Raw genomic sequence first — 27440 nt, forward strand, 5'->3', positions numbered from 1 at the left:
CATATCGATGGAAGAACTGGAGAAACTGTTGTCTACCTTAGTTCAGTTAGTTTAGTCTTTATTTGAAGGGACAGTGTACAGACATTAAGACATTAAGCATTATAAAAAACAAGAGATGACAAAGATTATAACTAAATAGCTATCAATCTGCAGTCCCTGATTTACTATTATATTCCTACTGGAGAACATGGCTCTAAAGGTAGCTACTGGAGAAGGTGCCTGAAAGAAATGCATTTGTCACTTTTATATTTTATGGCGTACAGGCTATTATAAAAAGTGAGCAAGTTTGCAGGAATAACACATTTCTCATATTTCTTTTTCGTATGTAAATAGCAATCTGAAACTTTTCAAAAATGTAGGCCTATTGCATTCAAGACTGGCATTTTGGCAACTGTAAAACAAAAACACAACAAAGAAGTTGAAAAGAATGTTCATTTTACCTAGGACACAGTTTACATCCTGTGGCTAGGATGCTTTTGGCACAATAGCAGAATGAAATTTACAATAGAATGAAATGAAAACACAACATAATGTAAAATAACAGTAATATTAGTTGACATTACAACAGCATAGGTCTAATTGCAAATTCACAGAATGTTAATTTCATTGTCTGTCACGCGCTCTTCACGGCAGCTAAATGTGAATTTACAATGGCCAACAACACATAAACTGTTCTGTTGTGGAATCACAATACGCTATTGTTAATACACTGGCTACTCTGAAATATTTTCCCATTACTTTATTGTGATCTTACTATTGAAATCACGGCGATTAGTAGCCAGTAAATCATTGTGAATTTCCATTGTGAAATTCTAATTGTAGGCCTATATTCTCCATGAAAAACCTGTAAACCTGTTATCGTGCGTCTGGAGAGTAGTGGGCAAGTGACTAGGCGATCTGCCGTCTGTGACTGCAGCTGAGCCAAGAAGACACAGAGTTTCATTGATCCCGTTTCTGCTCTATTCCCACACCAGGATTATGGGCTGTAGCCTGTAGCCTGCGCGGGCGCTTCAAGAGGATCGTCCGTTGTCATTTGGGAACTAGATCTTCAGACCGCTAACATGAATCGGATATTTTTGGCTTCTACAATGACACTGTTGCTTGCAAATAGCGGTCCTTGTTTGTGCAGCGGCGTGCCCTCCTTCATCCCTCAGCCGTTTACCGTGTGCGCTCAGAGCCGCGGGAAAGACGCTCTTTATCGTGGAGCCATCGACGTTACGGAGTCCGGAGCGCGGTGCATTAACTGGACCGAGGTGGTCGGCTTTACGGACCGATATCCAGAGACGGGCTTAGGACAACACAACTATTGCCGTAACCCAGATGGCAGGATCCGTCCATGGTGCTTTTTCAGGAACCATAAAGGCAGAGTGGACTGGGGATACTGCGACTGTAAACAAGGTTTGGTCACCAGTAGATTTTGGCCCTATCACAACCAAGCTTTGTCAATTAGTGACAGGCTACCCCATCTTCACTGGCTTCAGGCGCACCTTCTGTTTTCCAGGTGTGACATGTTAATGCAAGTCTTAGGCTAGTAGCCCATTTCCCCTGTTAAGTGTGCCTACACATGAGAGGCCATTAAGATATTATGGTGCCGTTGCATGTGTTAGAATTAGGATAAACCGTTTACAGTGCTCCCCAACCCTTTAATGTCTCGAGTGGCCCTATACCCTATACGTGTATGGTGATTATTTGAAGTATGAATCAGTCTGGGCTACTATAGTAGCCGATATGATAAATTTAAGCCTTCAATAGGCAATGCTCTTATTTTAATGAAAATTAGCCTAAAACATTATCAATGATGCACTCGAAGATACATTGTCTTACAAAGTACATTTGTATTTAAATGTACCCCTTTATGTTATAAATCTGAAATTAATTCCAAGTAGCCTTGATAGCCTAAGTGCTGGTGGACCACCAGGGTTACCACTCTCCACTGGCCGCGAAACTCTGTGTTGGAAAGTGTAAAAAACTATTATGTTAATGCACTCGCTGTTGTAGGAATCTTATCTCAGTGATTTTATCTGACCCCATCCCAGGCTCTGTGCGTCTGCAGGGAGGCTCTAAACTGGACGGCCGAGTGGAGGTGTATATTTCTGGCGTGTGGGGTTCCATATGCAGTGATGACTGGGGGCAAGAAGATGCTTCTGTGGTTTGCAGGCAGCTGGGGAAAGGGTAAGGGAGCACGTGGATGGCACTTACCTCAAGCCTTTCATGTGTGATCTGAACACGTTTTGAGTGTTTTGGGTTTTTTTTCTCTATGTTGACCCTTACATTCCAAAACCACCCTTTTCCTCTGCATGTATTTGTATTCTTGCTTCTGTTACATTGGTGCTGATATATACTACTACCTTGTTGACTACATGTGTACTGTTTTTGGTTTGGAAGGTTTAAATGTGCCTGGGGCTGTTCTGTGTGGTACATGTGTTGAAACCAATATATGAACTGACACGTGCTGACACGAGCGCTCACGTGCATATTCGAACAAGAATGAAAAGCAGCCTGTAGAGGAGAGGGCAAATGTCCTCCACTTGATAACTGGCAGCAATGGATTTTATTTTGATTAACTAACTGAATTCTTGTGAAAAGTTTTAGCTAAAGTATGAGATGACTTAATACAGGCCTATGTGATGATCACTTATTATGAAACTGTTCATTGTAACATCAACGCTTCATAAACCTGCATAATGCATGTGCTTACTTCAATGGTGTGACTTTTTAATTCATCATTTTTACAGCTAAACCACAATATCTGTTAAAGGTTTTTAGGTGTTGCACGTGAAGTTCCTCTGCCCCGTCCCAGCTTGGCCAAAATCCATTACAGATCAGTCCACTGCCATGGAGAGGAGCAAGATCTTCTTCAGTGTCCTCGGACTCAGTGGAACGGAGGAGAGTGCACAATGGCTGCAGGGGTTACATGCACGCAACAGAAAGGTATACAAAAGAAAATAATTATATTACACCTCATTATGAATTAGAGAAATAGTTTTTAAAGGTGCACTCACTGTGTAACTTTTTGGTTGGGGGTCCGTCACCTGCTTTTTTCAATGGGTGTGTCATTGCTCTACCTGGAATATTCCACAGTATGACATTAAAGACCTCGACCTTACATTTATTCAGTTACAGATGGTTTTATAGCTCAAAATACCTAGAAAAACACACATTCTGTGTGTCCCTCTCCACAGATCTGACCAGTAACTGGATCTGGTTTGATCTTCATGAAGATAGAAAGTTTCAATACCGTAATGTGAACTACCATAGTGTCTTAAAAATAAATCTAGCTTTGTTTTGTGTTTAGAACAAGTCACACTTCCTGTTCGGTTGGTTGGAGGCCATTCGTTGTCAGAAGGCACAGTGGAAGTTTTTCATGCTGGTCAGTGGGGGTCCATCTGTGACGACCAATGGGATGACAGCGACGCAGAGGTGGTGTGCAGACAACTTGGGCTGAGGTGAAGGACAATAAGTGAACAAGATCTAGAAAAACACAAAATATATACATTCATCCAAGGAAATTTGCTTGACAAACGGGAGCAATAAATTGTCAGTGTGGGTGTCCAGCTTTCTATCTCAGCCTCTGTCTCTACAAATATGACAAGTATTTTCTGCAACACGGAGGGAATGGGGCGAGCCGTAAAGAACATCTGGGTGTTAGACCCTGAATCGGCTCCTTTGTTTGAGTCCTTGTGTCACAGAGATATGCATATTTTGCAATATTTTAGTTGTCTTGTTTTTTACTTGTATTCACTGGAGACTGGCAATGGGACAAGATCACGTGCCATTAGATCTTGTGAGATAAAATTGCCACAAGGTTGTGGAGACATGCTTAAAAATCTTGTTACATCATTTTGTTATATTTGTTTATGTTTGCCTTGGGTAAAAAAAAAAAGAAAGATAGCTTTGCGACACAGTTAAATTGATTATGCATTTTTAGTTACAAAGAAGTAAAATATTATCTCATCCCATCCCCATTGGAAACTAATATTAGATTCATCAAGTCTTAACATCTAAACTCACTAATAAAAATAATTATGTATTTTTTATTTAATTAAATTTTTTATTTTACTTTTTAAAAAGTTTTGATGGATTCAGTATATATTCAATCATAGACTGTATAAAGAAGTGGACTAAGGGAGTGTGACGTCACCCATAGGGTTCGGCTCCAGTGAACTGAAGCTCATGGTGCTTGAGTTCCACGTTAGGAATATCAATGTATTTATGGACAAAATAGTGAAATAAAAACACCATGATCAGGTAGTGCAGGTCAATATGAACATTTTAAGACCAAAATGACAAGGGTCACTGCAGCAAAAACAGAGAGGGGGTGACAGTTTTTCGATATAAACGAAATTGGAAACAGAGTCGATGGAGCCGGTAGCGCCCCCATGTTCACTCTCTACTTGGAACGCATCCGTTAGCGGATTAGCGATGTCCATTTATATATTTATACCAGTCTATATGGTTAAAATGAGAACCTTTTTTTTTTTTTTTTTTATAGTGGGGTGGCCAGAGCGTGGGGCCAGGCACGTTTTGGGAAAGGTTCAGGCCCTGTGTGGCTGGATGAGGTTCAGTGCACTGGTAATGAGCTGACTCTGGATCAGTGTCCAAAAAGCACATGGGGAGAACATAACTGTGTGCACTTAGAAGATGCTGGTGTCTCCTGTACAACCCTCACAGGTGAGAAATGTACTCAAAACTAATATTCTGTACACTGGCCTGTCACTTAGGGGTGTAACAATAACCGAAATATCGTGATATCGTATCGTCAAACTTCTCAAAATAATATCGTAATATTGCAATATATCAAATTGCAAGTCTCTTTGGTTAGTGCAGCAATAGCTAAAGAACTACATACTGTAGACCATGATCCTTTGCTCCATTTCAGTGCAAACTATATGAAGAAATAACAGTTCTAAGCACTTTTAAAGCTGAGTTCTTTGGATTAAGTCTTGTCAAGGTATTTTAAAAGGAAAAAGGAGCATATTAACAGTTTTATCTGGTTAGTGAAAATATCGTACCGAGAGATTTGGATATTGTTACACCGTGAGCCTCCCTACCATATCGGGAGCTTTCCCACAATATCACAATAAATATTGTACCGTTAGGTTCATACTGTGACGATATCGTGAGACTTAGATATCGTTACACCCCTACTGTCTTTGCTTCCATCTGTCATTTAATACCTAAATGATAGATGGAACAATATTTAGGGGTCTAAAGATTTATTGTCTGTGTAATTTCTTTGCATAAGTGGGAGACTTTTGGTATTTGTTGGTAAATTTGATGAGATTTGAGCTGCAATGGATCAAAAAGTGGCTATATTACCTGCTAGTAAATTGTTATTCATTGGGATATTGTTTGAGAATAAGCCTGCTTCGAGTCTACTCTCCCACAGTAGATGTTTGACAATGGAAGTTAAAGGTGCAGCTGTGTAACATTTTTAGTGGAAGGTCTGCCACCTGATGTCTCCATGGAAATGTTATTGGTTTGTCTAGAATATTCCACAGACTAGATTAAACCTATCTGTCACAAGGGAGCGAAGCAGGTTATAGCACTACGCTACATTACATTTCAGGTCTGTGGAGAGTCGCCCCTATTCACAGAAGGATTTAATGCATTTCTGAGCAATAGAAGCACTCCATATTTTAATTAGAGTCCGACTGATATATCGGTTGGCCGATATTTCACGTGGGCATGTTATACCTCATTATAAAGTTTAGACTCTTTACATTATGTTCATTTAATCCAATTTACAGACAGATAAATGTCCTAATATGTGGCTCCACATCAGTATTGATCTGTAGAGTCATTTGTCTGTGTGTCTGTACTGTCCCTGAACACACCACCAGAATAATGTCACTCACGTGCATTTGTTTACATCCGCAGCTGTGCACAACATTGAGATTATATTCTTTTTACGACAATCGATTTGAGTCTGGATTAAAAGGACATTTGTTAGTGCAGACTTGTGATGTGAGGAGGAGCCTGTGTGAGCGGTGAGTGTTGGAAATATGTCAACTTTGAAGCTAGTTTTGGTTGTTATTGGTTAGCAATTAGCTGCTGTAGCTCACGCACAAAAACAGGCTATTTTCTCTGACATTGGCCTATTGTAAAGTGACTACATTGGCCTTATATATGTTACTGGACCAGCACTGATATGTAATTGAGCTGTGAACAGGCGTGTGAATGATGGCATTTATGCATATAATTAATTACCGCGGCACACACGCATGTACGACTAAAGGCTAATAGCTGTAGTTTCTTTACTAGCCAGTAGTGATGGGTCAGTCACGAACGAAGCGGCTCTTAGAGCCGGCTCTTTGAAGCGAATGACGGGAGCCGGCTCCTTATTGGGAGCCGTGTTTTCTCTTTCTCTCACTTTTTTCTCTTCACGCTGCGTGCAGACTCGTGGTAGTTTGACAGCGGGCAGCGGAAAACGAAACTTTCAGAAATCTGCGTGTGCATAGGACAGAAAAAACGTGCATGTTTGGCTGTAGTTCAGCATAAAATAAATAAACCAGGACTAATCTTGGGCTCGAGAGAGGGAGAGAGATAGAGAGCGAATCACAACACTCAGTCCTGGTTCAGTTCTGGTTTAGTCCTGTTTTACACATAGTTTAGATCTGTTTTAGTCCGGTTATAGTCCTTTTTCAGTCTTGTTTCAGTTCTGGTTTAGTCCTGCTTTAGACCTGCTTTAGTCCTGCTTGCAACAAAACAATCTGAAGAGCCGCTTGGGAGCCGAAAGAGCCAACTGCTTTTAGTGAGCAGAGCCAAAAGAGCCGGTTCTCTAAAAAGAGCTGGAATACCCATCACTAGCTGCTAGAATGTGATGCAAACATGCCATTAGGCCGACCTACTGTCTGTACTGTAAATATGACGTAAAGAAGCAGAATAACAATAAATGTTGCCTAAATAAATCCAATTTAAAATCCACCAGAGCCATACCTAAGTTTTTTAAACAATTGAAGATTTACAGTGAATTTTTACATCACTAAATATATCGGCGATTGTATCGGCTATCGGCAGCCCCTGCTCCCATTTTATAGGTATCGTATCAGCTGCAACAAATCCGTATCAGTTGGGCCCTAATTTTAATGTCATACCATTGAACATTCCAGGCAAAGCAATAACATCCCCATGGAGACGAACAGGGGGCGGACCGTCCACTGGAAAACTTGTGCAGTGCACCTTTAAGATTGATATTTTAATATTTGTGGTATTGTATGTTTTTGTTCATGGAGTTGTGTTTTGTTGCATTCACACATATTTGAGTAATCCTTTATCATTATTCGGTCTACATCTCCCAAGCTCAAAATGTTCTGATCCACCTTGTGATGTCATGAAGCATGAGTTTTGACCATTATTTAAGTAGAGATTGGCCATTTCTGGGTTGAAATCATCCAACTGATTCTAGTGAAGGTGTTTGGAGTTTAAAAGCACAGTGGAGCACTTCCTGGGAACAGAGTGTTTCCTGATTGAAAGAAGAAAACAGCATAAATATGCAGGATTTGTGTGTTAAATGCGTGTGAATGAAACAAAACACAACTTCAGGTATATTTATGATGAGGAACCAGCATTATAACATAGATCAGAAAATAGAGTAATATGGGCCTTTTAATTTTCAGATGGCACTGTTCGCTTGGCTGGTGGTGCTGGGAGTTATGAGGGGCGATTGGAAGTCTTCTACCGTGGCCAGTGGGGAACAGTGTGCGATGACGGGTGGACAGACTCTAACACACAAGTAGTATGTCGACAGCTTGGTTACAGGTAAATATTACAGTAATTCTGCTCGTAGTAGGGATGGTACAAGGTCTCCTGCCATAAAATCTTGTGAGACAAAATTGTGATTGTGCACACATGAGAAAAATGATCCTGTGAGATTTTTTTTTCACATTTGGACTGGCCTAAAAAGGGTTACATGTTGGTGAGTTACAGTTCCAAAAAGCAGTACTAGAATGGAAACAAAAATATTCAATCACATAAATAAAAATTGTGAGGTCAAAATGGAAACTGAATTGTGTATGTGTGTAATGTGGCTTGTTTTATTCTCAGCTTAGTCATGCCAGAGTCAACATTCATCTTGGATTTTTATCATTTGTATATTTCAGGATTGCAGTAAGAGTCATTTCTCAAGGGCTTGACGCAAATACAACCCCTTGTTTCGTCTAGTGTACAGTTCCATCCACAGTATTGTAAATATGGTACAGTACATACAACCACCGAAAAAGTAACATACACATTGCGTGGTTGCCTGGTTGACTGCTCTTGTGGCTGACTAGCAGGCCCACCGAGCAGTTTTACCTGATTAAATGTTTATCTTGCATTGTAAGATAAACAAATTCAAAGGTCCGAAGTTAATTTCTATGCTAAGGCCTGATACTTTATGAGACTAAATATTAATTTTTGAGTTCAGTTCAAAGCAACAGACTTTGCTTTAAGATGCACTGATGTTAAAAGTCTTATGCAATTTTCACCATAAATATTGGTAGTTATTTTACCAGATGTGTTTTTGAGTCTTGAATTTTTATGATTTGTGTTTTACAGATTTGGAGTGACAGTCATCTCTCAAGGGCTGGACACAAATACTATCCCACGTTTTGGGACAGGGTCAGGTCCCATTCTACTAGATGATGTGAGCTGCACTGGGAAAGAGCCCAGTCTAACACTATGTAACAAGCAGGAGTGGCTACGTCATGACTGCACGCACCATGAAGACGTCAGCATCGCCTGCAACCCAGAACGTCATGGAGAAAACTTTCCATCAAGTAAGACACATGTTTGTTTACCAAAAATAATAATCAAATATGGTTTGGTTTCATTATTAAATCGATTATTTTTCTTATGGCAGCGATTCTAAACATAGATGTCACAATTTGTTTTTGTAACACGAGACAGTTACCCGTATCAAGATCTTAGTCATGCCATTTCCCCAGCTATTTTTAGACCTAGACAGCAGTCAAATAGTGTGTGTAGTTGCAATCCATTAAGTCCTAGGCTGATTTTGTCCTCTAATGCCTAACTAACTGCTTCCACAATTTAATGGTACATACTCATATTACTATCCTATTATTGTGTATGAATTTACTTCTATTTGGAATACCTATGCGCGTCACAATAAAATATTCTGAAGCGTGATATATTGCTACAGAGATATACTGAGATAAATAATAAAATCGAAACTACTTTATGGCACTGCCACAATAACAATAATACAAGATAATCCCAGTGAACCATTTTTAAATAGACGGTATCATTAAGTGGAATGAGCTGCAATAAATAAATAAATAAATAAATAGCAGAACGAACCAAAACTGACTTTTTCAACCCACTGCAGCTCAAATCTTTTCGTATTACAACAGAAAAACCCCAAATCTCCCCACTTTTTCAAAAAAACGGTACACATGATAAATTTTGAGCCCCAAAATATACAGTTCCATCTTTCATATATTGAACTATAAGTCGATATAGTGATTATCGTGACAATATCCCTTAAAATCTAGTGTTATTTTAAGATGAGCTCATTTATTTGTTTATGAAAGGAAGTAAAGAGGGCATTTCCTGCATTAACAGTGAAATAAACATTCCCACAACCTATTGACAGAGGAATCTTGTGACTACTATTTTGTTCCCTGACTGTACTTATACTTAAATCAGATCACAGCCAAAAAAGCGCGTGAGCTCATTTACTACTATTTTATTCCCTGACTGTACTTATACTTAAATCAGATCACAGCCACAAAAGCACGTGGAAAACACTGATCATGAAATGAAGAGTTTCAGGTTCTGCCATGTAAAGAGTCAGGCGGGTGAGCTGCTTTGCTTGTTGGAAACCTGAGAGTATGCACTAACTGAGCGTCGAGTTTTATGGCGGTGAACGTAAACTAGGATCATTATTTCTGCATGTGTCAGAGCTATGCATACGTGTGAATGTTTCCAGGAATGCCACTCAGGCTGGTGGGGGGAGAGAGCCCAGGGGAGGGCCGGGTGGAGGTGTACCTGTCCGGCCAGTGGGGAACAGTTTGTGATGACGGATGGAGTGATCAGGATGCCGAAGTTGTGTGTCGTCAGTTGGGCTTCAGGTACTGTGCAAAAGAAGATGAAAATACAGTGGTTGTCAAAACACACCGAAGAGCCACCTAAAAGCAACCAGCACACTTATTTATTCAGTTTAGTAGCTTATTTCTTTCATTGGTGTAGAACAATTCTGAAGTTGAAACTAACAAAACAAATAAAAGCCAAAATGTTTTAAATAAATTAACAATTAAATAGATTATATGTTATATTTTGGGTATCTTTAAGTGTTATGTGTTACTTCTTACCACCTTATGTCTCCATGGAAATGTTTTTGCTTTGTCTAGAATGTTCCACAGTATAGATTGAACCTGTCATGACAGAGACAGCAAACAGCACTACTCTATATTACGGTTCAGATCTGTGGAGTGTCACCCTATTCAAAGAAGGAGTTATTGTATGTTTGAGCAATAGAAACACCCGTAATGAATAAATGCTAGATGGAAAAGTTTAAAGTAATTCCAGACAAAGAAATGTGGACCCTCTACCAGACCCTTTAAGTAAAAAAACTAAAACAAAAAAAAAACAGGCTCTTTATTTGTTTTAGTAACTTAAAATTGTATCATTAACCCACTTTATTTCATCACTTGATATACTGCAATCTATGTTGATCACAGGGTATTAAAGGTCCTCAAAATTCACGCTTGTGAGGTTTTAGCTATGTCCTCAAAAGCATACTCAGACTTGTGTTTTGTTTCCGTCACACATGTCTGAGTAATCCTTTATTATGAGTCTGTCTACATTTGCAAAACCCATAATACTTTGTTCCACTTTATGATGTCATGCAGTTGTAGTTTTCAAGTTAACAGCTCCTTTTACCTTTTGTTCAGTAGAGACTGGCAATTCCACATTCCTTAAATCATTAAAATGATTCTAGTGAAGGTGTATGGGGTTTAAAAACACAGTGGAGCGCTTCCTCTACACCATGTGACATCACAAGGTGGAACTGAGTGTTTTCTGTTTGAGAAGAGAACTCAGACTGTAATTTTTATGTGTTGAATGAAACAAAACACAACTCCAGGTATGTTTTGGATGAGGAAACAACATCGTAACATAGATCAGAAAATAGACTAACATGAGCCTTTAAATCTAATTTTGCTGAAAGAAACATTCTGTCTGTTCTTAAAGCACGGGTCCCAAATGCAATTGACACATCCAGAGTTACTGTTTTGCCAAATACATCATCATATCCATGCTGTATTTCATTATCTCCTCCCTCTAAAACCCCAGCTAGTTTCTAAAACAATGGAAAGGGACAAAGAGAGCCTTTCAGTGACACTGAAAACAGCGCTCTACATTTCTTCTTATCTTATTATTTTTCTTCCTCCATTGATTTTTAATGATTTATTCTTTATTTCAGACACAAATATTATTCGGTCCATAGTTAAAAAGAAAAACAGGATACAAAAAATATACAATGAAACCAAATTAGTCCATAACATTCATTAAAAAGTATGAAGTTTCTGTGCCAAGTGCTTTATCTGTAATAACTTAGACTTTATTGACCCAGAAGAGAAATTACAAAATAGCTCACACATCACAATATATTCGAATGAAAAAGTGATATAAATGGTAATAATAAATTCTATATAAATAGCAAAACAGCGAGCGACTGTTGTTAAATAAGGCGTAATTATATAAATGTTGATGTACAAGTCAAAATAATATAGAAATTAAGTAGCAAAAGTATATCTAAGCTATATACAACAAATGTAAGAAAAACAGTGCAAAGATGATATGATGATTGACAGAAACCATTTCCATATCCATATTACATTTATTCTTATGTCACTCTCGAACTGGAATATTTATATAGACGCCCATTTGCTCAGAGACATGTGTGAGTCAGTGAGGGTCACATCTGGACTGCATGAACGTTTTTAACAAAGAGGAGAATGTCTGAGGTGAGGAAAGGCCATGTTAAGATTATCTGTGAGTGGGTGTGGTGAAAAGTCATTACAAACACGTCAAGTCAAAGGGTAAGAGAGAGGGACAGCTCTAACAGAACTAAAAACACACAGTCATTTGTATTACAGACATTGACGTGAACAGACTATTTTTGGAAAGGAAACTACTGCATACTCATAGAAACACACAATTTACTATGAATGCAAGTTGTTTTTGCTCTATGACTTGTGACTTATCTATTTCCTATTACCTGACAAATTATACCTGTGAAAATACTAGACTCTCATCAGTCAACTTCATTGCATATTTGAGTGATGTTGTAGTGTAGGGCTTGATGTCAGACTTTGTCCCTTTGTGTGTTTTGTGAAGCGCAGCTCTGGGAGGTACTGTCTCAAAGTTACATAGGTCTCAATTGAAAAACACAAAGCTCCCCGTGGATTGTCAGGAAATACAAGAACTTCTCTTATACTCTCAGAGGACATGTGAATGTTTCCTTTTCAGATAAGTGTCTTGACCCATTCACAATGCTGTAAATATATGAACACAACTCCATTTCTATACTAAGGAAAATAATCTGTGATACTCTATGCAAGTTTTGATAGTAAATAATAATCTGGAGACCAAGATTTGTGTAAAATCCCTCAGTCATCCAGGTAGAATCCATGGCAAAGGAGAAATTCAATTTGTCAAGTGGACACACGTTTATTTAGGTTGACAAATTGAATTTCTAATTGCGACCAGTTAAAAGTAAAACACTGATCTTACTTGTTGTCAAAAAAGCTTTAACCATAAATATTGTTAGTAATTTTACCAGGTGGTCTTATGCTGTGATAAAGGTCTAGACATAATAACAAGTAGATGAACAGAAGAAAATGGATGGATGAGTAAAGGTCTAGACAATTCTGTAATTATTCATAATATGTCAAACTTTATATATCATTAAAGGTACGATTAAAGGTATTAAAGTGAGGGTCTGCCCCATGCTTGTCTTAGAGATGTTTGATGCTTTGTCTTGAATGTTCCACAGCATTAAATGTATCTATTTCCATGGAGACAAGTTTGCAATTCCTCCAAGTTACAGGTTAGATCTATGGAGAGGTGCGCTCACTCACTGTAGGAATGCATGATTTTCACAGTATTTTTGCAGTATTTTTGAGCACTAAAACATCCATAATTGAATACATGCAACATAAATGAGTTTAATGCCATACTGTGAAACCTTCAGGCAAAGCAAAAATATTCTCCATGGAAACAATCAACAAAAACTTACACAGTGTACCTTTAAGTAAAGATACCTGCTCAAATCAGTATCTCATTTGAAAATTTCCCGTGTTATTCCCCTGTTATTATAAATGGCAAAATGGGAATTGGTTTCACACAGTGTTTTTGTTTCTTTCACTTCGTTTGCTTCAAAGTCTGAAAATGTCAAACAATTTTAGAAATACATAACTTATGTCTGTGTCCTGGTGGTTCTCATTTTTCATTCTGTTTATTTACCAGCGGAGTTGCCAAAGCGCGTGTTATGGCATACTTTGGGGAAGGGACTGGCCCCATCCACGTCGACAATGTGAAATGCAGCGGAGAGGAGCGCTCGCTTGCAGACTGCATCAAACAGACCCCAGGCACGCATAACTGTCGCCATAGCGAAGATGCAGGGGTCATTTGCAACTACAGGACCCCGCAGCAGGCCTATAAAGAGGTCAAAGGTCAGACTTGTAGAGTTTTTTTTTTTTCTTTTAATAGAAGTTGAAGTCATGCAGGTCTTTTACTAGTAAAACCTGCAGCTGTGCGATGCAGATTTTTACTTCTTTATCGGTTTTCTTATTTATACACAACTACGAGACCCCGCAGCAGGCCTATAAAGAGGTCAAAGGTCATACTTATAGAGTTTATTTTTCTTTTATAAGAAGCTGAAGTCATGCAGGTCTCTATACTATTAAAGCATACAGCTGTGTGATGCAGATTTTTACTGCTTTATTTGTTTGTTTATTTATTTGGAACTGGGACCCCGCAGCAGGCCCATAACGAGGTCAAAGGTCAGACTTGTAGAGATTTTTTTCTTTTTTTAGAAGCTGAAGTCATGCAGGGCGCTTACTATTAAAGCCTGCAGCTGTGTAATAGTTTTTCTTCTTTATCTGTTTGTTTATTTATACCAGGCAGTCACGAATCAAATCATTATGTAATTCCCCACATTGTAGTAGATCTATGCGATAGAGATCAAGATGCCCAGTGTCTGTAATCATATCAGTGTGATATAATTCATACATACTTCAGTTTTGTTTTGATTTTGTATTTATATATGTCCTGAAGCCATTCGATACTAGAGCATAAAGGGGCATTGTGTTACTTTTCTGATGGAGGGTCCGTCAAATGCATTTCTTCACTGAGATGTTATTACTTTGTATGGAATGTTCCACAGTATGGCATTAAACCTTTCTCTCTTCATGAAGACCAAACCAGACCAAGTTACAAGTCAGATCTGTGGAGAGCGACCCCACTCACAGTCAGAATGCCTGTTTTTCTAGGTATTTTTGAGTAGTAAAGCCACCTGCAATTGAATAAATGTAAGGTAGAGCTGCTCTACTTCAGTGTTTCCCAAACTTTTTTTTTCTGTGGACCCATATTTTAAAAGTCACAAACCTTTGTGATCCAAGTCAATAGACATTATTCGTAAATCACAAAATAAAGGTGGACTTGACCATTACTGAACATTAATGAGGATATTTTATTGTTGATTGAGTAATCGTGTCTCTCAGAACAATTAGTATTACTCAAGTTTTAAACAATAAAAAACAATAATTGAATCATTAATAAAAGGATCCATAAATAGCCTATTTGTGTCAAACTGTATATTGCAGACCTACATGCAGACTGTGACAACAAAATCTCTTGCGACCCACCTGAGGGTCACGACCCAGTCTTTAGGAAACAATGGTTTAAAGCCATACTGTGGAACATTGCAGGCAAAACAATGACATATCCATAGAAACAAGTATGTTACAAATCCAAACAAAAAAAGTTGCATAAAGTCCCTTTGATTAATGCACATTACATTCAAAAACAAATCCTTTAGTTTGTCAATCACATACAATATCAACATACAGTTTGACAGTTCAACTTTTGCTTAGATCGTCAAGTTTCAGTATTATTTCCACCTAATTCTAATTTCTTAGTTAGCACATTTAAATGAAATGAAAACTACTATAAGTATCCACTGTACCAAAAATGATTCATTTCTAGCAGTGGAGCAATTTCTTTGTGTATAAAACACTTCCAAACATAGTGAAAAATGAATGAGAAACCAAAGCCTATGTGACAAATAGGAGAAGGGATTTGGAGCAGTCCCAGTGTGTACAGCGTATGTCCAGATGGTAAAGTGAACAAAGCTGTTATTACTTCACCCTGTAGCTCGCACACACCAGTGCAGGCTCATATCTGTTACTTCCACATGTGTTTTTGAGCTAAATGGACTTCACATTTCTACACACGGTATAAAGCTGAACCAGAGCAGATGCGTATTAGATCTCTAAAGAAAGATGCATTACAACCCCTGAAAAAGCTATCAACCTTTACCTAGACATAACATGTATTTTAGCATTTACTTAATACACTTCTTTTTTTGTTTTTTTTTTTTTTTAAGGTGCACTGTGTAACTTTTCTGGTGGAGGGTCTGTCAAACACTTTTCTCCAAGGAGTTGTTGTTAGTGTTTCACAGTATGGTATTAAACCTTTTTATCTTCAGGGAGACCAAAGCAGACCAAGTTACAAGTCATATCAGTTTTTCAAGGTATTTTTGACCACCTGTAATTAAATAAATGTAAGGATGAACTGTTTAATGCCATGCTGTGAAACATTTCTGACAAAGCAATAACATTTCCATGAAGAAAAGCATTTGACGGACACTCCACCAAAAAGTAACATAATGCACCTTTTTTTTTTCCCCAGTCAAAGTGAATATTTTATAAACACATCATCTTTTACATGTATGGTGTAACAATCATCTTTTCTTTCTGTCTCGGTCAGATCCTGTCAGCTCAATTTGCGGTCTGAAACTCATACATACACGCCAACGCAGGATAATCGGAGGAGAGAACTCTTTGAGGTAATAATAAATAAGACATAATAACTTCCAGCTTGACGTGCCTATCACAGGTTGGACTACACATATTACTAAAACACAGTGAACATCATTATATTTAAGATACAAACCATTTTATGCTTTCTATCCAAGTCTGGACATTTTTAGGTGTCAAATTTTACATCTTGGTTGGAAATCATGGCATCACACTTGGCAAAATCTACCTTACCTAGCAACCGTGATGTAGAGTAGGCCAAAACTCATCTAATGTGCACAGAGATTATTATTTGACAAATAAAAATGAAAGAGAACACCTTTATTTTGTTTAAATCGTGTTTAAAGTATCAGAAAAATGTGTTTTGTAAGTAGAAATTGTCCCTATTTTGGATATCATTCTCCCTGGTGTGATGTAAGTAGAACGTTTTATTTTAGAGAGTCCCGCACTGACATATTTTTTATCTTTTCTTCACAAACTCCTTAAAAAAATATTATTTATATTTACAACAGGTATTATAGCACCGGATTAAGTAGAAATGACAGAATCATCAAAACCTGTCTCACGCATTTTACAGTTTTCAATGAACTTTTGACACAGACAAAATCTGCCCCAGGACATTTTGAATGTGGCTTTTGAATTCATCTTTATAAAAATAATTACCATGTATCTACACTTGAACAAAGATACCTCTGTTTATTTTCATAACAAGTGCTATTAAACTAGCTCTTAGGTGTGCCTTGTTTATTCAGTCATTGTTTTTTTAAGTACATATGACACATGTTTATGATTCTCGTTAATTGTGGCTTGAATTGGTGGGATTATAATTATAATTATGTAAATATAAAGTTTTACACCAATCAAGAAGCAATTTGTGAAGAAAAGTGGAAAAATATGTTGCAAGTTACAGGACGTAGAGAGTTCACGCGTTGATGAGCTCACACTAGGGAGAATTCCTTTCAAAAGTTAAGTACATTTTACATGTAAGAAACACATTTTTTTGTCATATTTTAAACATGATTTGTATTTGTTAGATAATAGAGATGTAACGATATCCAAATCTCATGGTACGATATTATCACAATATGCGTCTCACAGTATGATATTTATTGTGATATTTTGAAGAGGCTGATTGTAGATGGGACTCTTTTTTGCTTTTAAAATACCTTGGCAAGATTTGGTGTGAATTATTACCGTCATAATCCTAAGAATTCAAGTAAAAAACATATATTTTCATGTTCATGCACTGAAATGAATGATGGGATATGTAGTTCCTTGTGTTTATAAGCTGTTGCTACTGTAAAACAATGCATTTAAACAAAGGAACTTGTGATTTGATATATTGTTACAGCCCTCGATATTATTGTGAGACTTTTGACGATACGAAATCACAATATTTCGGTTATTGTTACATCCCTATTAGATAATAATTTCTGTGTACATTAGAGGAGTTTTGCTATAACAGTTAAAAAAAATAAAAAATGGCCAAATTGGTAAACGAGTGTAAATGTTTTTGCAGAAATCTGAAATCTTAAAGATGCATTGTGTAACATTTCTGGTGGAGGGTCCATCACATTTTTCCTCCATGAAGATGTTATGGCTTTGTTTGTAATGTTTCACAGTGTGGCATTATATCTTCATGGAGACCAAACCAGCCCAAGCTACAGGTCAGATCTGTGGAGAGGCAACACCACTCACAGTCAGAATGAATGTTTTTGTAGATATTTTTGAGCTATAAAACCACCTGTAATTCAGTAAATGTTAAGTAGAGCTGTTTAATGTCATACTGTGGAACATTCGAGTGGAACAGAGCAGTGACATATCCATAGAAACAAGCAGGCGACAGACCACCAACCGAAAAGTTACACATTTAATGCACATTTAACTGTGTTTTAGTACAAAGGAATATTCTAACCCGTCATAGGCACTTTAATCTTGACTTTTTCTATTCTCCTGTTTAAACTTCAGGGGTGGATGGCCGTGGCAGGCGGCGATTCGTTTGCGCGGATCTCGTGGCGACGGGCGCTTGGTTTGTGGAGCGACTCTAATTCATACGTGCTGGGTTCTCACGTCTGCTCACTGCTTCAAACGGTCAGTCGCACACCAATCTAACTCTGAGCCCATATAAGAAGCATGTGGGAATGTACTTGAACTGATTATATAGTGGTCAATCAGTGATCTGGCAGGAGATGTGGTGCAGCTGGAGGGAAATCTCTCCTTTTAGATTTTAAGGGTCCACACATGGCGCCTTCAACAGCCGTCTGTCACTTGAAGCATAGAGCAGACATCTTTAAAGGTGCACTGTGCGACTTCTTAGGTTGCCTGGAGATGCTATTGCTTTGCCTTTAGTAGACAGACAGATAGATGATTGATTGATTGATCGATCCTAAAGGAAATTCATGTTTTGGCAGCAGCAACAATGAAACAAACAAACCTAATAATATAGCAGTCCATCGTTTATAGCAATGCCTTGTACAGACGTATGACATGTGGGACAAAGGACTTCCAGAGTGTGTTATTAGGTTCTTTTTACAGACCAAGAGTTTGTTTTCGACTGCTCACTAGCGCTCTTCTTTAGAGTGGTCATGTGATGTTGCTGTGACGTGTCCGGTCAGCTGATTTATACAGGTTTTGGCACTCTCTTCCTACTGGTGGAGGCAGGACAGCGCCATCTGCAGTCCGACTTCCTCAGGACAGTATCGCAGGTGTGTGAGAGTAAAAAAGCCCCCTCATCCCGGTTTATCGAAAACCTGTATAAATGAGCTGAGTGGACACGTCACAGCAACATCACGTGAACACTCTGAAGAAGAGCGCTAGTGAGCAGTCGAAACTGTCTGGTATGAAAACAAACTCTTGGTGTGTAAAAAGAACCTAATAACGCACTCTGGAAGTCCTTTGTCCCACATGTCATACGTCTGTACAACGCATTGCTATAAAAGATGGACTGCTGTATTATTAGGTTTGTTTGTTTCATTGTTGCTGCTGAATTTCCTTTAGGACTGATCAGTCAATCATCTATCTGTCTATCTATTACAGGCAAAGCAATAGCATCTCCATGCAACCTAAGAAGTTACACAGTGCATGTTTAAAGATGTCTGCTCTATGCTCCTAGTGGCTGATCGGAAGACCAAATTAATCTTATTGGACAACTTCCAGAGTGTGTTTGTGGAGCAGGATGGTTGATTTGTTCCACAATATGATTTTAAACTTAAGATAAGGTACATTTATTCAATTACAGGTGTTTTAAATGACATGCTCAAAAATACATTTAAAAACATGCATTCTGAACGTGAGTGGGGTCGCCTCCTCACAGATCTCTCCTGTAAATTAGTTTCGTCTCTTGCTTGTCTCATTGGAGATTGAAAGGTTTGATGCAGTTTTCTGGAACACTGCGGGCAAAGTGATTACAAGCAACTGGCGGGCACTTTACCAGAAAAGTGCATCCTTATCAAAAAATGACACATAATCTGGATTGCATAGACTGTAGCATATAATTATCTGATTCCAGTACATCTACCTGGTTATTTAAAAGTTTGTCAAAGTAAGTCATGCAAAAACAAGTAAACCATGTCATGACCTTTTTTTTATTACTGTAATGTCATAAAAACAATGCAACGCTCTCTTTGTCATTCATAATACTAGTCTTTGTTTGAGATGTTTTCTTTGGCTGTGATTCTTTCAAAAGGCATTTACATACTGGGAGAGTCAGAACACACTTGCACAACCAGGTACACCACTGGAATAGTCACAAGTAGGCCTGGCATGACGAGTACATCAACTTGTTGTTCAGTGCATGACAGCTGGAACAATCATTTAAGGGGTCAATATTTATCATGGAGACTTTTCCTTAGAACTAATGGAAAAACACTTGGTCACATTTATATATAGTGCTTTTCCAACTTGGTGGTAAAGTGTCTTCACCAAGGGCACAACAACAGCGTTCAACTGTGGGAGCTGGAATCACACTGCCAACCTGTGGGTCCAGCTCTTCCAATGACTTCTTTTATGGTGAGAGCGGGATTTGAACCTCCAAACTTCAGATCAGTTGACACCGAAACACTCACCAACACTAACTGAGCTACTATCACCCGCATAACCAACATTTTGTTCTTTTTCTGTACCACAATGAAATTTGAGCTGTAGAAGGTTGAATTATGAACTTCTATGAGTCATTATAGACATTATAGACTAACTACTTCAGTGCTACATTCTGTTATTTACTTATTGCGGCTCATACTTTTAACAATATTGTACATTTTGAATTGTTTGTGGTAATTCTGCTTTAGGGTTTGCTAATAGTCTATATTTGTTATTGTGACAAGCCAGAGTAAAAAGATGATTGTTATTGACCACATTTTATTTCTATTATTCACTATTATTCACTATTATAGCTTATACAGATCAATTTGTTCTGATATACAAGTAGGCCTATCAATAACAAAATTTGAAGCACTGTACGTCACAAAAGAGGATTATCACAATAAACGATAAGTACTTTTTGCCACTGACACAATAAAAAATAAATCAGGATAATCCCCGTAAAGCTTCTTTTAAATTCAATATCATTACAAAGCCTGAGCTACAACAAATAAACAGTAGAAAGTATCAATAATGTGACTTTTTCATTCCTCTACAGCTCAAATTTTACCTTATTACATAAAAATAGCTGAAGCTTCCCTTCTATTACAACTAAAATGTACACAATGATAATTACTGAGCCCCAATTTACTGTCCTAGCTTTCATGTATTGAACCATAAGTCAATATAGTAATCATCGTGATAGGCCTATATACACGTTGTTTAAAATATCCTTTATGTAATTTTCTGAGACACTGAATTTTGGGTTTTCATTAGACATAATCATCAAAATTTCAAGAAATTACTCTATGCGTAATGAATCTGTGTAATATAGAGTTTATATACTTTCTGAAATGAGTGACAAAAAATACTGAACCTTTTTATGATATTCTAATTTTTTGAGATGTTCCTCGACAAGACATGAGGGCACAGACCAGCAATCTTGTTTTCGTGAGCCAGTGGTGTGGTCTGTGTCAGTATATGATCTAGTTTCTGTTTTAGTCACCAAATAAATATGAAGAAGTCAAAACTAATTAGCAAGAATAACCTAACCTCAGGTCAGGAGTTACATGCCAAACTCTATTTTTACCCTTTGGCATTATGAGTGCACCGGCTTTTAACATTTACAGGGGTATAATTATCTGTCTTATCAACATATAATTAACAAATGCCTTTCTTATTATTCTTATGCATGTATGCCCTGCCAAATTGATAAGCGTCATTTCCTCTGCATTTTAAGGTTAGGGGAATTTTCTGGAAACTTTCTTGCCACACTCTCAAACACTACACACCTACTCATGAAATGCACTGTAAAGTCTTTAGGTTTCTTGCAAAATGTGTTTAGTTACAGAATACTGAATACCTGCATTAACATGTATATTGTTATCTATTCTGATACATAGGCCAGCCAGAGTACTGTATTCTGAAAACTACTTTTACATCGAGTTGCGCAGTGTAAAGACGTGCCATAAGATTAAAAGCAGTTGTATATTTGTTTCACTGTTTTGAAAGCATTTCCTGTCACTAATTGGAGATGGAAAAATCACGCATGCCTCACCACGAGAGCAGTGTTTTCTGTTTGTTTGACTGATTCTGTACAGCCTCAATTGTGTGATGAAGTACTGCCTCATATTCCTTTGATTTTAGAGTCGATTCTGATACTCTGAATACCACCAAATGAAAAGTAACCATACCTGAATACAGTTACACAAAATTAGTATTGGGAGTGTCATTCGTTCATTCTTTTTTCAAAATAAAACCAAATAAATAAGAAAACAAACAAACAAACAAACAACAAAAAAAAACAATTTTCTTCATTATTTGTCTCCAAAACCAAAATGAAAAAACGGATAACGATTTTTTTTTTTTTTCAGTTTTCGATTTTGTGTTTAAATGAATAATGGAAAAAAACGGATAACAACTGTTTCCTGTTTCTGTGACTTAAACTGCGATGCCAGACTTTTGCGCCACATACAGACTGAACCAGGACTAAACCAGGACTAAAACACGTCCAGGACCAGACCGGAACCAGACCAGGACTGAGACCAGGACCAGACTGGGACTGAGACCAAGACTGAGACCAGGACTGAGACTGAGACCAGACCAGGACTGAAAACGGTTTAGTCCTGGTTTAGTCTTGTTTTAGTCCTGATTCAGTCCTGGTTCAGGCCGTCTGTGGCGCAAAAGTCTCAGTTTAAATCAAGGAAACTGGAAACGGTCCGTTATCCGTTTTTTTTTTTTTTCCATTATTCATTTAAACACAAAATCAAAAACTGAAAAAACAAATAATTATAATTTTTGGTTTTGGGGACAAATAATGAAGAAAATTGTTGTTTTTTAATTTTTTTAAATTTTATTATTTTTGGTTTTATATCAAAAAAACGAATGAACAAATGATACACGGATTGGAGTATCGAGACCTGGCCCCGGATAAAGTGGAATAAAATGGATGGATGGGAAATTAGTATTCAGGATAAAGTATTCTTGGTACATGTATTCAGTTACTTCCCAATACTCATAATGATTCTAATAATAATATAATAATGCAGTAGTCTGATACAGCACATCCCACTGCTTTTTAGTGAACAGTTTGAAAACCCTTCTGAAATTTCTGAATTGTGAATATGTGTCTGTGTGTCTTTGCCTGTTCAAATAAATAATACATTAATAAAAAATAATGACTTTTCCAGACGCTCAATGTCGCTTTACAGTTTCCAGGCTTTGACAGGAGGTCTGGGCTGTGATTGATCCTCTGCTTTATTAGAGTCCACCTGTGGTCAATTTCAGTGATTCTCTCAAATTGTGTGTAAAACCGTGTAATGACCACTGGAAACAAATGTAATACAAAACAAACACATCCAAGAGTGAGTCATTCAACCAAAGTGATCCATCAGAGAAGGGCTTTAGGGAGACAGCAGAGCAGGAGTAGTGACAGTGAGATCCTCAAGGCCCACGCAGATCACTGGTTATTTATGACTTAAATGTGTTCTGCCAAATATATTCATATATAAACCTTGTGGGAAACATGTTGATAAGTGGTTTAAGTGTAGTTAAATCAAAAGAAAATTCAATTATGTCGACTGGACAAAGGATTTAGAGTGAAGACTTCTTCTATTCTGGTCGGGAACATTTTGGATACTACATGGACGACTGAGGGATTACACAGGCATAAATCTAGTGAGATTGATGCTTTTTAATAGATATTCATCTTGATTTTTCTTTCATATTTATATTCTTCTGCTGTTCTTGAACTTTTCATTACGACAGTGGAATTTGCTCTTACTTTATGAATGGATCTCTTAGTTCAGGATTATGAAACCCAAATTCATAAGGTAGAGTCAGTAATATTAATATTTGTTGTTGTTGTGCAGGTATGGAAACAGCACAAAGGAGTACAAAGTGCGTGTTGGAGATTATCACTCTCTTGTCCCTGAGGAGTATGAGGAAGAGTATGGTGTAGATCAGATAGTTCTTCATCCCAACTACCACAGCTCCAGCAATGACTATGACATAGCCCTGGTCCAGCTGTCGCCCGGGGCAATGGGCCACAATCCGGGCGAGTGCGTTTCATTTAACCGCCACGTCCTCCCGGCGTGTTTGCCACACAGGAAGGAGCGGGTGCTCAAACAGGCCTCCAACTGTCACATCACCGGCTGGGGAGACACAGGTATGTCAGTGGGTGGGACTGGGAGACGTGCTGTTTTTGTCTCCTATGTAGTTGTATATAGACATGTGACAAAATGCCACAATGACGGTACTTTGTATGGATAGCAACCAAGACCATGCCAGCGAGGAGATTTTTTTTATTTAGTTTTTTTGTGACGTGACTACAATGGCATGGGTTGATCGTAGCTGATTTGACTAATAATTGTTTAATGTACTGAACTGGCATTTTGGAGTGCCCTGAGCAAACCTCTGAACCATAAAAGAAACAAAGACACCTATGCTCAGATCTGAAAAACCACACTCATATTTAATTTTATTTTATTCATTTGATTTGACTGTTGAGTCAACTGTCTCTATGATAGTGAAAGTGGGTTGTGTTCTGCAGCACCTTTTCAACAGGGTTGAAAAACACAGAATTATTTCATGAAAGTGTGGTGTAGACTATAATATTTAAGATTTTTCTAAATATCGTACCAAGTTCCCTAGCAATCATATTGTAAACAAAGGCAAAAGCTTGTTTAATTTACACAAAAAATAGCCATTTTACAAATAAAAATACATGACACCCAACACATTAATTTTATTAAACAGATGGTAAAACTGTCCAAAAAATGTTGTCCTTGTGCGTAAATGGTCTCGTCATTTTGGAAGGAATTTTGTGTACTGGTGACATTTAAGAGAATCCTTTTTAGTCCTCAACTCTATGTCATGTAATTTTGCCCTTTCCTTCTTACCTTTTCTTCACAAACTGCCACTTAACTAACTATAGTACACATTTACTATAGGTGTTTTTATCTCACAAACAAAGTAATAGAAAAAATGTGAAAACCATACGCATTTGAACTTCCTTTTGCAATAGACCTCTGTATCTTTGGCTTTTACAGATAGCAAATATCTTAAAGTTAAATGTCATGTTGCAAATCAAAACAGTTTGATAAATAGATGGATAGATAAAGATATGAGAAATAAATATGAATACCATGCATGAGTTTATTTGCTTTAGGTTTAGATGAGCAGCCATTCCAAATGTGAGTGTACAAATATGAGTGTACAAATGTGAGTGTGCCAAGTCAAACAAACCTCCCTGACACCTTTATTATTTTTGGCAATATTTAAAAGAGTATTTTGTTTGTATTGTTGTTTTCATAAAAGCATTCCACAAGTTAATCAAAATTTTCCATCTGTGGTTGCTCATATTTTTTTTTGTTTGAAGTACCTTTCAAGTAGCTTTGTACCTCTTAACACATGTACTAGGCAAATTAATATGTCATACTGTAGTAGTATTGTCAATTATTGCCATTGTGTTTTTTGTTTTAAGAATCTTCCAAAACATAATTTAAAGACACACCAAGCAACTTCCACCTCTGCTACCTTCTTGTCTCGACGGAAATGTTATTGCTTTGTATGAAAAGTTCCACGGTATGACATTAAATATATCTACCTAGCAATTATTCATTGTAGGTTCCCAAGAATACAGTACTTCCTTCTGTGAATACGAGAAACTCTCCACAGATCTGACCTGGAATGTAGCTCAGTGCTGTAATCTGTCTCCTTCACGATAAACAGGTTTAATCTGTTCTGTGAAACATTCTTGATAAAGCAGTAAAATTTCCAAGTGGATCTTAACGGATGGAACATTCAATAGAAATAACTTTTTTTTAAATTATTATTATTATTATTCTTTATACCATTCAATTTCACTTTATTAAAAAAAAAAAAAAAAAAAAAAAAAAAAAAGGCTTACATCACGCTGGTACCCCCATGAAAGTGCAAGTGTACGCTTTCTTGAGTAGCAATAATATGACCATAAACACATCCTGATGATTTACGGCCTGAATACAAAATTTATTCATAAACTTCCTTGTATTTATTTCAGAAGATTGACACTGAAATTACTATGACTTATGCTAAATTAACCTCAACTCTTTAACCTGACTCAGCGCTGATAAGAAGGAAGAACATGTGAATGCTTATTATCAGTTTGTTTTGTTCTATACTGCCTGGGAAGTGAATCATCTTTAATCAGGAGTGTTGAAAGGTTTTGTAAGAAGAATGTGAAAAATCCAGTTAATGACATTGTGACAATGTACGTGTCACTTACAAAAGCCTAGCAGGGAGTTTCACAACTTCTTGGGGGTTGTCTTATACAGTAAGCGTAGAAGAAAGCTATGTTGAAATAATTTTTGAATAATAATTGACTTTGACTATGCTGTATGACGATAAACAGATCTACTTTGCATGTGTTCAATTACAGGTGGTTTGATTGTTTAAAAATACCCACAGATTTGACTACTAACTTGGTCTGGTTTGGTCTCCATCATGAAATATTCCAGACAAAGCAATAACAACTCCATGGAGAAAAGCATATGACGGACCCTCCACCAGAAATGTTACACAGTGTACCTTTAAGTAAAAGTTCAGCTCAGTTACTAATACATTGTCTGGTTAAATTTAAGATTCTGTCATTTTTCTCAAATGAAAAACACTCTGTTCCACCTTGTGATGTCATGTGATAGATGCAGTATACAGAAGCATTTTAAGGAGCTAAATTATTCCCTGATTGTGGGAAAGATGGACTGGCGTGGGTAGTGTTGTGTTTTAGTTTTAGTTTTTCCTTGAGTGATGCAGAAAAGAGGGAGCCACTGCCTGTGTGAATGTTCATGTATACAGGAAGTGCTTCTCTGTGTTTTTAAACTCTTAACTAAAATCATTTGGATAATTTCAGCCCTCTAATTGACAATCTCTACTAAACTATGACTTCATGGCATCACAAAGTATTTTTAGCTTTGGGGTTATAGGCAGACTAGTAATGCACGGTTACGCAAACATGTGTAAATGAAACAAAACACAAATCCAGGTATGTTTTTGATTAAGTAATATGGTTCTAACATGGCTTAAATCTCACAAGAGGACATTTAAGAATAGGTCACCATTATTAAACAGTAATATGATGATTGTTAACACTCTCCAGTAAAAAAACCCCACTGATCTCAGTCTCTTCCTTTTGTCCCTCTCCAGGGCGCTCATACTCCAAGACTCTGCAGCAGGCCTCTTTGGAGCTGCTCCCTCGTAGACACTGCCAGCTCCACTTCCACAGCGCCTTCACCAGCCGCATGCTCTGTGCAGGGAGCCTCCACACAGACAGGCGCGTGGACAGTTGCCGTGGAGACAGCGGGGGCCCCTTGGTGTGCGAGCGGCCGGGTGGGGGATGGGTGGTTTACGGGGTCACGTCCTGGGGCCTCGCTTGCAGGACTCAGCAGTCGCCGGGCGTCTACACCAAAGTGTCTGCCTTCAGCTCCTGGATACGCAAGACCATTGGGCAGTCTGACAGGAGAAGGTAATGGAGGGTCCCTGGGGTCCCTGTCAAAACCATAGACCGTATAAAGAAGTGGACTGAGGGAGTGTGACCTCACCCATAGCGCTAAGCTCCAGTCAAATAAAGTTCAAGGAGGCCTGCGGTTATAGGAGTTAATTTGAAGCAGAGTTCTGTATTAGGAAAATTTATCTATATACGGACAAAATAGCGAAATAAAAACACCAGGATCAATTTTGAGCGGGTTAAGTGAGAAGGGCAGTAATTTGGAGCAGTTACAGTGAGAGGGGTGACGATTTTTTAGTGTAAATTCAATCGGAAACAGAGTCAGTGGAGCT

General features: G+C 37.7%; 1 protein-coding gene across 1 annotated transcript; it reads left to right on the forward strand.

Moving 5' to 3' along the window:
• The first annotated feature begins 1028 nt into the window (after positions 1 to 1028).
• On the forward strand, positions 1029 to 27130 carry prss12 (serine protease 12). The gene is made up of 13 exons (XM_055158313.1): positions 1029 to 1398; positions 2037 to 2172; positions 2759 to 2931; positions 3296 to 3446; positions 4493 to 4671; positions 7620 to 7761; positions 8539 to 8759; positions 9932 to 10073; positions 13474 to 13679; positions 15997 to 16075; positions 18015 to 18137; positions 23495 to 23790; positions 26808 to 27130. The coding sequence occupies exons 1-13, from the start codon at positions 1062 to 1064 to the stop codon at positions 27128 to 27130; spliced, it is 2508 nt and encodes an 835-aa protein (XP_055014288.1). The 5' UTR covers positions 1029 to 1061.
• Positions 27131 to 27440: the final 310 nt, after the last annotated feature.

This window comes from Boleophthalmus pectinirostris, unplaced genomic scaffold (assembly GCF_026225935.1).
Source record: "Boleophthalmus pectinirostris isolate CB_2022bp ecotype Guang Dong unplaced genomic scaffold, ASM2622593v1 HiC_scaffold_22, whole genome shotgun sequence".
Classification (NCBI taxonomy): domain Eukaryota; kingdom Metazoa; phylum Chordata; class Actinopteri; order Gobiiformes; family Gobiidae; genus Boleophthalmus; species Boleophthalmus pectinirostris.

Coding starts and splice junctions, on each gene's coding strand:
- prss12 (XM_055158313.1), top strand. CDS start 1,062: ATGAATCGGATATTTTTGGCTTCTACAATGACACTGTTGCTTGCAAAT. Junction 3,447..4,492: donor TGCAGACAACTTGGGCTGAG/GTGAAGGACAAT, acceptor TTTTTTTTATAG/TGGGGTGGCCAGAGCGTGGG. Junction 8,760..9,931: donor TGGAGAAAACTTTCCATCAA/GTAAGACACATG, acceptor GAATGTTTCCAG/GAATGCCACTCAGGCTGGTG.